General features: G+C 48.4%; 1 protein-coding gene across 1 annotated transcript; it reads left to right on the top strand.

The window, feature by feature from the left end:
- Window positions 1–8862: 8862 nt before the first annotated feature.
- On the top strand, window positions 8863–10910 carry LOC101997407 (metallothionein-4). Its single transcript, XM_005345615.2, has 3 exons — window positions 8863–8893; window positions 10228–10293; window positions 10819–10910. Exons 1-3 carry the CDS (start codon window positions 8863–8865, stop codon window positions 10908–10910), a joined length of 189 nt encoding a protein of 62 aa, XP_005345672.1.
- Window positions 10911–13946: the final 3036 nt, after the last annotated feature.

Raw genomic sequence — 13946 nt, 5'->3', positions numbered from 1 at the left:
ATACCACTATGCACTTTTTTTCTCTTTTAAGATAGCGTCTCTAGGGAGTCAGGCTGGCCCAAATTCTTAATCACCCTGCTTCTGCCTTTGAGTGCTGGGATTACAGGTTGTATCACCACGCCTGGTTTATACTTACGCAGTTTAAAAAAACATATAAAACAATATGTGTGCATATTATGTATGTTTGCATATGTAGGGAAAAAGTATGAAAACTGAATAGGGGCCACGAGAAAGCGCAACAGATAAAGGTGCTTGCCACCAAGTCTTAGCCTGCCACCTTAGCTCAGTCGCTGGGACTCACATGGTGGAAGGGGTGAACCAGTTCCTGTAAAGTTGTCCTCTGACCTTTACACGTGTCCCATGGCACATATGCATGTGTGGATATAACCATGTAACTACATAACTTTATAACCACACACACGCACACATGCACACACACACACAAACTAAATAAATCAATTTTAAGATTATAAACCTAGACGGGAGCCAGGTGTGATGGTATATACCTCTTATTCAAGACGCTGAAGTGAGACGCTTATGAGACTCCACCCCTCCCTGAGAATCTTAGGCAGGTTAATGGTTACTGTGTGTGTGTGTGTGTGTGTGTATGTGTGTGTGTGTGAGAGAGAGAGAGAGAGAGAGAGAGAGAGAGAGAGAGAGAGAGAGAGAGACTTTTCTTCAGTGTTTCAGAGTTATAGCCACTAGTAGCTGCCCATACTCCTGTCAATAACCCTTCACCCAAGCTCTTGTTAGCAGCCCTAATTGAACTCATTGTGTTGACAAAATAAGACATGAAAGTAGAAGGATGACTAGCTTTGAAGAAGAGGGGATCAACAGGAAGGGACAAGAGAGAGTCATGGGGTGGATATGATCAAAATGCATTATATGCATGTATGCAAATGTCATAACAAAACTCATTCTTATGGATACTTGCTGTGTATTCGTAAAAGGTTGGTGAAAGAGCTGAGCATCTTTTTTGTACTCCACCCTACTTTTCGAGACATGCAGGAGGGAATAAATCCCTGTAACATGGCTTCATTCTGGACAAGGAGTGAGACAGCAGACGACAGACAAATAAGTGAAATACACAGAATATTTAATGGTAATACATACCAAGAAAGAAACAGGAAGCAGGACTGCTGGGAGGGCTCACTGGTAGAATGCTTCCCTAACTGAGCCTGGCTTCCATCCCTAGCACTGCAAGAAAACACACACACATGGGACTAGAGAGATGGCTTAGCGGTTAAGAGCTCTGGTCACCCTTCTAAACGACCTGGGTTCAATTACCAGCACCCACGTGGCAGTTCTCAATTGTCTTTAGCTCCAGTTCCAGGGTATCTAGCACCGTCAGACAGACACTCATACAGGCAGAACCCAATGTACATTTTTTTAAAAAAATCTTAAAAAATTAATAGCCAGGCATGGTGACACACTTCTTTAATCCCAGCACTCGGGAGGCAGAGACAGGTGGATCTCTATAAGTTTGAGGCCAGCCTGGTCTACAAGAGCAAGCTCCAAGGATAGGCTCCAAAGCTACAGAGAAACCTTGTCTTGAAAAAAACAGAACTAATAATAATAAAACATCCACACAGTGGGTGGAGGGCACTGTGAAGAGCTATGGGAAACAAAGGAGAGTCAGCAGAGGCTGGCATGGGGAACCAAGAGCCATGTTGCGTCTAAAGGACTTTGAGCAGGACAATGGCATGATGTGCTCTCAGCAGGTCACTCAAGGGCTGTGCAACACTCAGAGCCGGTGACACAGGCCAAGAGAACAGCAACAAACAGAGGCACGCGAACCAAGCCCAGAATCTAGGCAGGAGATGGCAGTGACTCAAGCCAGGTGCCACCAAATCCTGTGGGAGAATGGGTAGGCAGGAGCTCTGCGGGCCAGCTTGCTGAGTGGCCGCCAAACACTTGACACTGGAGTCCAGGTGAGTAGCCCTGGCTGTAAGGACACCGTGGGAGTCACCAGCACATCCCTGCTATTTACAGATATGAACTGTGGCACTTCGTCCCTTCCAATGAAGGGATCTGAAGCCAAGAGGATGGCGTCAGCGTCTTGCTCATTCTGGGTGGAAGCTGTGACGGTGCTGGAAATGCTGTCCCTTTTGCTTTTTAAGTGTGTGTGAACTTTTCTCTAATAAAAATGAATAAACGCTCTGTAATGTCATGCTGCTCCAGATTGCTAAAGTACCCTATCATAAGTACTAAAGTGTGGGTGCTGGCAATGAGTTCTGGGAGCCAAGTGCAGATGCCTCCTCCTACTAGCCCAGGCTAGCGACTGGGCCAGCTGGTCTCTTTGGGCTTCCATGTCCTCATTTGGCAACTAGCAGCTGGCCCCTGCTTTCTAGGGGCTCCTCTAGAGCTGGATGTGTAAGATCAGATGGTAGGCACACAGCCCCTGCTTGTATCCCCTACAGCCCATGTCTCCTCCTACACAGAAGGTCAGACATACCCACTAGCAGGGCTCTCTGCAGAAGGCAAACTCGGCCTCCCAAAAGCTAGAAACTACAGTTAAGAGGGCCAGTATGGTAGCACATACCTGTAACCCCAGCATTCAGGAAGCTGAGACAGGAGATCACAAGGTTGAGGTCATCTTGGGTTATATAAAAAAGGAAAAAGAAGCAAGGATTAGGGGGATGGTCTGGTGGCAAGAGTGCTTGCTGTGTAAGTGTAAGGACACAAGTTCAAATCCTCAGCACCCACATAAAAAGCTGGGCTATAGGGCTGGGCACAGTGGTGAACGCCTTAACCCCAGCACTAGGGATGCAGAGACAGGAGGATCTCTGTGAGTTTAAGGCCAGCCTGGTCTACATAGCAAGCCCCAGGACAGCCAGAGCTACATAGAACATAGAGAGACCCTGTCTCAAAACAAGAATAATGAGAAGCTGGACTCTATATACCTGGAACCCCAACACTATGGGGTAGAGATAGGCAGATCCCAGAGCTCCTGATGAACCAGCCAAGCAAGAAAGGTGAGTTATCTATTCATAGAGACCCTGTCCTGAGGCAACAGAGTGGGAAGTAACAGAGGAAGCTTCCCAGCGGCTCCACATGCAAGCTCACAGGCACACAGCTCCGCATACTCACATGCATATACTACACACAACACCCTAAACAATGGAAGGAAGGGAGGGAGGGAGGGAAGAAGGAAGAAGGAGGAGGGAGGGAGGGAAGAAGGAAGAAGGAGGAGGGAGGGAGGGAAGAAGGAAGGAGGGAGGAAGGAAGGAAGGAAGGAAGGAAGGAAGGAAGGAAGGAAGGAAGGAAGGAAAAAGGGAAGGAGAAAAATAAAAGGAATTGTAGTCAGGAGAGTTAGAAAGAACTGCACTCCATGGTCTCCAAACTAGGGTCCTCAGACTAGGCCGAGCTTAAAAGCAGGCATCGAAGAGACTCAAACTCCATGAGATAAACTGATATGGTATCCAGAACATAAGGCCTATGGTGTGAGTCTGAAACATACAAGCATGTGGGGAAAGGCTGGGAGTGTGGCTCAGTGGTTGGGTACTTACCTAGGGTGCCCAAGGCCTTGAGTTCCATCCTCAGTGTCTCTCTCTCTCTCTCTCTCTCTCTCTCTCTCTCACACACACACACACACACACACACACACACACACACTCACTCCACAGATGGCTGGACCAACTGCCAACTCATATAAGCAGGCAGTAATGACAGTACTGATGGTCATTATGTTAATGTGTAGTTTTGTGTCAGGTTCTGAACAGAGCGCTTGGTAGGCTACTTCCTGTTCTCTCATTTAACCTTCATGACAGAAGTTATAGGGTTAGCATTGGCATGAGTCAGACATCCAGTGGGAAACTGAGGCTCAGAGATGTCATGCCCTAAGTCATGTAGCAAAGAAGGAGCAAAGCTGGGATTTGAACCCTTGCAGTGGGACTCTACTCTCAAGTTCTTCCTGGTGAACAGACTTGCTCTATGAATCTCTGAACAAACGCAAGAGAAGACCACTTGGAGGCAGTTCTATTTGTTGGGCCATTTAGTCATCATCGATCATGAATATTTATTAAGTAGCTACTGTACAAGAAGTACTCAGTATGCCTGGGCATGGCAACAGGAAGTTTAAGAAACCACAGCCTCTGCCCTGAGAAGCTTGTGGTCTAGAGAAGCCAGTTTACCTGCAGCATAATAAAACTGCTGGCTCCAGCCTGCTCCTGGGAAGAGGCACATCAAGAGGGGCCAGCAAGCCAGGTGGGGTGGCTCAGGCCTGTGATGTCAGGACTCTGGAAGATCGCAGGTTCCACGTCAGCCTATGAGCATTGGGAGATTACATCTACAACACAAATGTTCAAACAATAAAAGAGAATCACAGATGTTGTCCCATGTCTATAATTCCAGCTCGCAGGAAGCTTGAAGGAGAAAGATTCCTGTGAGTCTGAGGCCAGGCTGCAATGCAGAGCAAGTACCAGGTCAATAAGGCTACATAGCAAGACCCTATCTGAAGGAAGGAAAAAAGAAAGAGGAAAGAAAGGAGAGAGAGTGGGGGGAGGGGGAGGACAGCAAGATAGGTCAGTGGGTAAAGAAACTTGCAGTCAAGCCTGGTGATCTGAGTTCAATACCCAGTTCGCACAGGATAGAAGGAGAGACCCGACTCCCGGAAGTTGTCCTCTGACCTCCACATATATGTATGCATGCATGCACCCATATAATTAAATGTAGGAACTACAGAAACCAGGGAAGCACACTGCGACCATAGCCAGGATAGGACCTCGGGGAGCAATAGAGAAAGGGATAGTCGGATACAAGTGATCTGTTAGAAGAAATGGCAAAGGAGGGGTGCTTTTTAGGGGGGCAGAGGGAGGTAAGTACAGGAGGTGAGGGGGGTAAAAGGGAATAACAGAATACAAATGATCTGAAAGGGAAATGGGAAAGGGGGTTCTTTAGGGAAGGGGCAGGGAGAAAAACGCAGAAGAAGGAAGGAGTAGGTAAAACAACAATAGCCACAAGGACAAGTCTGACAAAGCCACAAGGAATCATACTATTATTTACCCTAAAAACCCTATAATACACACAATTCTGTGTATAAAACACACGTATATAATTCAAATGAACTCTTCTCATCTGGGCTGACAGCACTCCATCTAAAAGCCAAACACCACCTAACAAGATATGAGAAGGCCTCTTTTGAGATGTTGGCCAGGGCTATCCATGAAAGCCAATTGCTGTTGCCCTTGGCTATCCCCAAGACATGGAAGGTAAATCCTTATTGCTGAAGACACCATGCACTTCAGAAAGAGAACCCAGAGACCCCTGAACTAAAAACTGACCTGAATGTTCCCTCCCTGAAGACTAGCAGAAGGCACAATGGAAGCTTCCAAAGGAAGGAGGCATCCAGCAGTCCTACCCTATGGTACCTATGAGCCACACCAACGATACCATCACTGGTGCAGGAGCCGCACGCGTACCTTAGTGGTGTACCCAACAGCTCTCTAATCGGACTTAAGAACTGCTCAACCAAAGAGAAACCAGGCCTGGTTCTGGAACCTAGCTAGCTGCTCAATGCTAGTGAAATCATGGTTATTGGAGGAGAATCTACATCCACTAACTTACTAAATCAGCACAGTCCCTATCAACAACCTATAAATGTGTCCTTACACTCACAGATAAGTGTCGTCTTCACCCCTCAAGGAAACTTCTCTTTGCAATAGACAGAGACCACTACAGAAAACTAAAACTAATAAAAAGGTAGAGTTGTGGAGCCTGGTCCCAGTGGATACATCCACAAAACACTCCAGAACCTAAGGCTCGGGGATCGTGGAAGAAGAGGCATAAGGGCTGGAAGAGCCAGGGGATCAGAGAATCTGGAGAGAGGTTGTGTCTTCTAGTAACATCAGAAGCTATACACATTAAGCCTTATGAGCATGAACTGAACAAGGATGGCCACAATAGATATGGCAAACTAGATGGGGAACGCCCGTGAGGCTTCAGTTTCCACAGAGAACTATAGGAGACCGAGGAAAGCTGGGAGCAGAAGAGATGATCTTTCCCAGGGAAGAGCACACCAAATGCTCAGCTCTGAAAACACGCATGCCAGGAACATTATACAGACTGAACAGGTTATACTTAGGAATATATCTGAATATACATATACAGCTATGTATGCAATAACAGCTAGTGAAAAAAGAGGCCATGGATTGAAGGGCAAGTGGGGGTGGGTATGTGAGGGTGTGAGGAAGAAACAGAACAGAGAAATGCTGTAACTATATTATCATCTCGAAAGTTTAAAAATTAAGATAAATAACAAAAGCAGAAGAAAAAGAAGGAAGGAAGGAGGGGGAGGGAGGGAAAGATAAACAGGTCTTTCATAGAGAACCAGGAAGGGCAAACACGGGGAGGGGCTAATGTCAGGATATTAAACCTTTCCCTGCTATAATGGCATGATGGAACTCCCAGCCTAGGTCAGAGTCCCAGACACTCCTGTAGCTTTTTTTTTTTTTTTTTTTTTTTTGGCTACAGACAGCATATGGTTTACTTTTACCTGCATGGGAAAGGAAGTGAAAACCTAGCCACCTCATGGTGTATAAGAGGTAGCACCAGACACTCCTTCCAAACACTCCTTTTTATTGTTGGGAGAGAACTGTGTGGATGTACTTACACACGAAGCAGCAGTCATTCTGGGGACAGAGGTATTTAGGACTTGGTGGCTCAAAGGAGTCAACCCGCTGTGTAAAAGAAGAGCTACTGGGCATAGCTGCACACATCTGCAACCCCAGCATTTTGGGGCAGGTGGATACAGGGTTTGAGGACAGCCAGGGCCATTGCAGAGCCTGTGGCAAAATATTGTACAGTTATATGGACTTCTCACCCTATGAGAAAGTTTAGAACTTAATCTTCAGATTTCAGAAGCTCCAGGAATCCTATATGGTTAAAGCTTCACTTCTCCAAATACATGTTTATTTCTTTAAAAAATTACATTTATTCATTGTTTTCTGTGTCAGAGATATGTACCATGGCCCAGATGTGGAGGTCCGCAGGAGTCAGGTGTCTATTTCCATGGGGTCCAAGGCTCAAACTCAGATCCTCAGGCTCGGCAGCAAGCGCCATCTTGCCAGCCTGACCTGTAATTCTGTGTGGGGGTTAAAGCTATGCTTCTAGTCATTAAATATGATTTAATAAAATCACCTCAGGGTGGATTTCTTTCCTATCACTACCCTCCACCAGGAGCTGAGAGCCAGAGAAAGGGCAGAGAAGTGAACAAGCCTGGTATGATCTCTCTTTGGCCCTGGATGAGTTTGGACACTGTTTAGTCTGGGCTAGGCCAGCAGTTGTTACATATTGTTCCAACCTGCACAGCCCAGAAATTGGGAAATATTGAAATATGAAGGGATTAGGTTTTAACATTGTCATTCAATTGGCCTTGAGCAACAACACACTGTCATTCATCAGGAGAGGAAACAGTTGCTGGCACAGGTGGTGGAGAGCTAAAAGAGATGGCTTGGAAGAGCATGCTTTCCCATCTCTGGGTTTGTTCCATGGGCCAGGCCCATGGCAGCCTTGATACCTGCTAGAGGTGGGGAACAGGGTGTCATGGACTGGGATGAGCTCCCAGTGCAGGCCCAGGAAGACTGTGAGCAGCCACAAGCAGGCGTGCTCCTAAGCTGCTCTCCCCACACTCTCAACCATGAGCTCTGGTTTTAATCAGCACAGAAGCCCCAGCACCCAGCACAGTGCAGGCTCTTGGAAAGCAGAGAGTGAAGACGTGCCCACTACTCGGCTACGGATGCCTTCAGGGACCACCTCTGCATCACCACGACATTATCACTACTTCTTCTCCCTTGGTACCCGCCTTGGAGCCCTTCTGATGCCCACGATGTCAAGTCTCCTTCTCCCCACTAGATATACTCAGTTCTAGCATCCTGGGTCAGGATGGGGCTTGACTGATGGAGACAAGCTGAGAACCGGGAGGAAATTGGAGCCAGGATGCTTGCTGTTTCTTTACTGAATGCTACAGCCACATGAAGGGGACTCGAACACTATTCTGGCATTCATTTGTTCACTTTCTAGTTCATGTCTGCAGTCGTTTGTTTTTTCTTCGGACTTATCCATCCATTCATTCCTTCGTGCATTCAACATCCACAAACCCTTGTACAAGACACTGAGCAGGTATGGAGATGCTTTAGGACACGAATAACCTTATAGCAGAGAGAGTTGCATGGAATGTGTGCACACATCTTACCAAGGGACACACATGAGCATACACACACACAGAGAGAGAGAGAGAGAGAGAGAGAGAGAGAGAGAGAGAGTTCACTGCAGCTACAGGGCATTCTATCATCTATGTGGAATTTTGCATCCCACTGATGGCTGTCTTATGGAAGAACGGGGTTGGGATGAAAGTTGGGGCTGGTTAAGTGACCCCGCCAGGTTTCTCTTGCTTCTTCCACTCCATGTTGGTCTAAAAGGTTCCAAGTCTGGGTGGGCACATTCCCCTGATTTTCCACCTTCTCATCCATGGCAAGGCTTTGAAGAGCAGCCATGCAAGAGAATGAAGATCTGAGCCTGGGCAGGAGTGTCCCCATGGAAGGGGGAACAGAGCTGCAGGTATCTCTGTGTAGTGGGATGTGTGTGGCTAACAACCTGAGAGCCACTGGAGCCTCACACTGCTTCCTCAACATGCTGGCAGGTAAGCAGGCAGGGCTTTCACAAAGGGCTTGACCTGCCCTGTGCCCTCTGCCACCTGTCTTCCCCACCTCCTAGCCCCGAGCATCTTTCTGGGCCGTGTGCAGGGCGTCTGGCCCCAGGGAGAGGTGGGGTGAGCTGCAGTCCACACCTACGCAACTATAAAGAGGGAGCCTCCAGCTGCTGCTGCCTCAGCCTCCCTGTCTCAGCCACTCACACACCTGGACCATGGACCCTGGGGAATGCACATGCATGTCTGGTGAGTAAGGAGGCCCACTGGGGGTCCTACAACTTTGCCCCTGTGTTCTGCAGGCAGGATGTGGGGCTATTGGAAACTTCTTCACTTAGGCGTTGTGGATGAGGTTTGTCCTGGATCTGCAACCTTTAGGCAGCTCCCACTCTGTTGGCTTCCAGCCAGATTCGCTGAAACTGATACAGTAGTCCAGGGAATAGCAAGGGAAGAACTTGTAAACAGTCTTTCTAGCTGTAGATCCCTAGTTGACAGCCACCAGAATAGGGAATGGAGCTATAGCCCAGAACCTGGACGGTTGATTTTGGTCCTCTGCCGCCATTCATTTACTAACACATTTGATTAATGGGCCTCAGTTTCCACATTTGCAAACTGAGGTTACTCATTCAGGGTTGCTTGCCTACTAGGGAATCTATGGGAAGGCTAAAATGACCAAGCACTTGCATACACCAGGGCTTAAAGGCTTAGCTGGGACCTCAAGGCAGTAAAATCCAGTTGTGGTACTCACCTGTGATTCTAGAGCTCAGCAGGCTAAGGTGTGTGTGTGTGGGGGGGATACCGAATGTGTGTGGGCGGGGGGGGGGATCCCAAATTCAAAGCCAATCCAGGTTGCTTAGTGCCAGGAACTATGTTGGCCAGAAGATCAGGTTTCAAAACCATCCTGGGCTTTCTCAGCCTTGAAAAGTGGCATGTAAAATATTCAAAAGCATCCTTCACCCTTAACAGCACAGGTCTGTCCCCCAGACCTGGAAAAGATGCAGACAGTTCTAGTGTTCTGAACCTGAACGTGACGGATGGGATGAGTTTAGAAAGACACAAAAGTACGAGTCATTTTTTATTAAATAAAGGCAAGGTATTGTCTCCCCCACCCCATCCCTGTGTTCCTTTCCGCTTCCCATCCAGGGTTTCCGGCTGGCTTTGTCAAACCGAGGCTGTGAAAGCCCTTGATGGTTGCCACAGGCACCTTGGCCTTGCTGGGGTTGGCCTTGGTCTGTTAGTCCTCAAGTCTGATTGGACATCAGTACCTGATGTGTTGTGTTTTTAAGCTACTGATTCTTTCCCTACACAGAGTTACAAAGGGATCTGTTGCAAGGGTTGTGGTCAGGAAGGGGCATTTCCACAAGTAACCCGGGTTGAGCTGATGCTGCCACCCCGGTCCCTATCCATGGCTTGTCTCTAGAACCATCCACAGCACTGGGGTTACCTTCTTGTCCCACTACTACCCCGGTCCCTATCCATGACCTGTCTCTAGAACCATCCACAGCACTGGGGTTACCTTCTTGTCCCACTACTCCCTGAGATCAACAGCCTGGTGTTCACCCCGTCTCTGCCCTGTCTTCTAGGAGGGATCTGCATCTGCGGGGACAATTGCAAATGCACAACCTGCAAGTGTAAAACCTGCCGCAAAAGTGAGTATAGGCGCCAGGACACCGCCAGGTGGGCGTGGGAATAGCCCCGCCCTTCGCTCTCCCTATCCACCCCAAGCGGGCAGTAGAGGCATTCTGCGGACCTTTTCCTCATCGGGAGGGAATCTGAGATGACACTCAAGGAGACACCTGGGACAGAGCTACCCTGGGCTGCAGCCCACTGGGAAGTAAGGATATCCATGGTATTTGGAGCAGCAAGGGGGTTGGGGATAGGTTCTGTCCAGTCTAGTGAGGAAGAAGGAAAAGCCTTGGCCTGGAGTCATGAGCCCTGACTTCTAATCATATTTCTATTGTGGCTGTGACCTTTGAAACGCCCACCCCTAGTCTGGGGCTCTGATGGCCCTGGAGGACCTCTGAGGTTCCTTCTGCTCTCGAATCGCACAGTCTCCCATCTCCCGGCCCAGGTTTCCCCGCTACAGGTGTCTCATTTTCTATGTCCTCTAAGGGGTAGGAGAGACAGGGAAGTGAAGAGCCATGGCTCACCTGTCCATCTCCTAACCTTTCCAGGCTGTTGTCCCTGCTGCCCTCCAGGCTGTGCCAAGTGTGCCCGGGGCTGCATCTGCAAAGGGGGCTCAGACAAGTGCAGCTGTTGCCCCTGAAATCCACCCACAGAGCTGGGAGAGATCCTGGGAAGTGGCTGTACAGCGCCTGCATCAAATGATTGAATTTGTATAATAAGTTGTGCCTTTTATATATACGTGCCTAAATGCGGTGCCAGTGACGTTCATGTAAAGATCTTGGAGCAATAAAGTTTTCATGGCTATCTAGTGGCTCAGAGCATTGTTTAACTCCAACCCTAGCCCAGAAGGACCAAGAAGGGCTGGCTCTATTGCAAACCCTCAAGCTGCCGACCAACTGGAACCCCATCCGCAGGTGGCTGCTCACGCTGCTTGCTTCAAGGTGCTGCCAGAACCTGAGGCTTCCTCCCCCTTTACAAACACACAGCAGCCATGAGCCCAGGCGAGTTCAGGGCCCTGGGAAAAGCGCCTAACCGATGCCAAACAGGACCCAAAGCTGGTAGATGAATAGCCAGCCTTTCTGTGCTGTCTTCCAGAAGTCTGCTGTGGTGCTGAGCTCCGGTAGCTCATAGCTTACACACTCACTAAACTATGTAGTCTCTCCTCCTTGCCCCACGTCCCACCCTCAGCCAGTGCTTGTTGGGATTCCCACCCAACGAAACCCGTTGAGTGAAGGGTCTTTCTTGGTGCAAGTTGGTCTTAGCCTGACTGTCCCGGCCTACCCATGATTAGGTGAACTCATTCACTGAGCAAAAAGCTACTGGTCCTGAGCTCAGGAACAGAACGTGTGTCTAAAAGCCAGCCCCAGCACCAACACAACAACAACAAGAATTGTTTGGGCCAACACCAGGTTAGGGTGACAGGCACACACACTGGCAAGGAGAAACTGGTGCAGAGGAAAACAATGTCCTCCGAAGACTTAAGACTTAGCCTTTTAGATAGATGGCTGAGAAGGCTGAACTACCTGCAGATGTCACTGGGGACAGAATGCCACTGTCTGTCTGTCTGTCCTTTACAATGCAGCCCTCAGCACAGCACCAGGCAGTCCAGTCCCTAAGAGGCCTTGCATTTATGCCGCCTAGAGCCAAAGCTAAGGCCTTCTTCTCCACAGTCACTGGGCACAGGGCCGTGAGAATGGAACCTTGCCCAAGGGTCCCAGCAAGGAGGGGCAGAATAAACCTCAAATTTCCTGAAGCTGAACACTGTCCTAATCCTCCTGCAAACGTGGCTGTTTAGAAATCATTGGGAGTCTCCTGGGAAGGCTTTCAGGCTTCACCCAAGAGGGAGTCACGCTGCCGAATCAGCATCTCAGAACAATGGAAGAGGCGTGGCCTTTGGCACCAGATAGCTGTTTCTGTCTGCAAGGCCTTAACCAAGTCATTCACCCTCTCCAGGCTCAATCTCCTCCTCTGTCCCCTGGCAAGTCCCCTCTCGGGGATACACAGAGACTGTTGGAGAATGTCCGTGCACATAGTAGGTTATCTGTAAACAGGGTTTTCTCTGTGGACACGACTTCTTTTGGTTTCTGTTTATTAATCTCTGAGAAAGCCCCTGACTAGTCGCTCTGCAAGGAGAAAACTCCACAGTGCCTGTCAAGGACAGGGTGTTGGTAGTTACACCCTTCAGGGGGCAAAGTAGGCTTCTCTGGCAAATAGGCTGCCTGTTCCTTTTGCCACCATGGTCTCCTCACCTTGTCCACAGGCCAACGGGGCAGCCATATCCACTCTTCTATTTTTTTTAACACACCTCTGAAGGGGATGATCAGCCCTCCGATTCTCATTTTGACAATAGTAACACACACGTGATACAGCTGTTAAGTCTGCAGTGATGTTCACATGAGGGCTTAGGGTGCTAGCACACACACAATGTGATACAGCTGTTGGTGAGAAACCACAGGGAACAGTTATGCTCATGCTGTAAACAGGCAGATTATACATACATTATGTAGATTTCTTTCTGCTTTTTTAAAGGCAGGGTTTCATTATACAGCTGGTATAGAACTCGCTAAGTAGCTTGAGCTGGCCTTGAACTTGCAGAGACCCTGAGCACTGACCCTCAGCTTCAATCTGGGCCTCTTGATTGCTAGGCTCAAGCCACTGAGTCTGCCTTTTTGTCTGGGTGATGGCTGTTGCTTTGTTTTCCAGGATCTTGAATTCCTGTACTCTAGTGAGACTCCTGCCTCAGCCTTTCAAGTTGCCAGAACCCCAGACTGGTCCTCAGCAGTGTTCACTGAACAAGCCACACAGAATACGAAATACAGAAGTGAAATATCTAAAACATAACAGCGTCTGTATTTGGATCACAGATAAAGAAATGCATTCTTCTACTTTTCAGAACTGCATTTTTTTATTTTATTTTTTTTTTTTTTTGGTTTTTCGAGACAGGGTTTCTCTGTGGTTTTGGAGCCTGTCCTGGAACTAGCTCTGTAGACCAGGCTGGTCTCGAACTCACAGAGATCCGCCTGCCTCTGCCTCCCGAGTGCTGGGATTAAAGGCGTGCGCCACCAACGCCCGGCTTTCAAAACTGCATTTTTTGAAATTTGCTTAAGTAGTATGTTTTAGAAGTAATTACATTTGGAAAGAATAGAAGGGCAAAAATTCTGTTAAGGAAGGTTAAATCCTAAGGACAAATGTAGTAATAGGAGTGGCAGGGCTGTGTCCCTGGCACCCCAGCCGCCTGGCTAGCTTATGCCCTGAAATAACAACACACAAACTGTATTCTTTTAAACACTGCCTGGCCCATTAGTTTCAGCCTCTTAACCCATTTCTAATAATCTATGTAGCACCATGAGGTGCGCTTACCAGGAAAGATTCAGCATGTCTGACCTGGTGGCTGGCTGCATCGCCACCTGCCTCAGAGAGCAGAGCTATCGCGTCTGCCTGGGAGAGGGGAGCATGGTGTCTCTGCTCCAGAGAGCACAGCTGTTGAATCTGAGCTCACTTCCTCTTCTTCCCAGCATTCTGTTCTGTTTACTCTTCCCACCTATGTTTTAACCTATGAGGCCAAGCAGTTTCTTTATTACTTAACCAATGACCTTCCTCCATCATTTCCTCCATCAGACAAAAACTGGGAGAATATAATCACAAATGCTGCCAGGTTGTATGTCACAGTGTGGAT

Source organism: Microtus ochrogaster, chromosome 4 (genome assembly GCF_000317375.1).
Source record: "Microtus ochrogaster isolate Prairie Vole_2 chromosome 4, MicOch1.0, whole genome shotgun sequence".
NCBI classification, from domain to species: domain Eukaryota; kingdom Metazoa; phylum Chordata; class Mammalia; order Rodentia; family Cricetidae; genus Microtus; species Microtus ochrogaster.
This window is presented reverse-complemented; position numbering and strand designations above follow the sequence as displayed.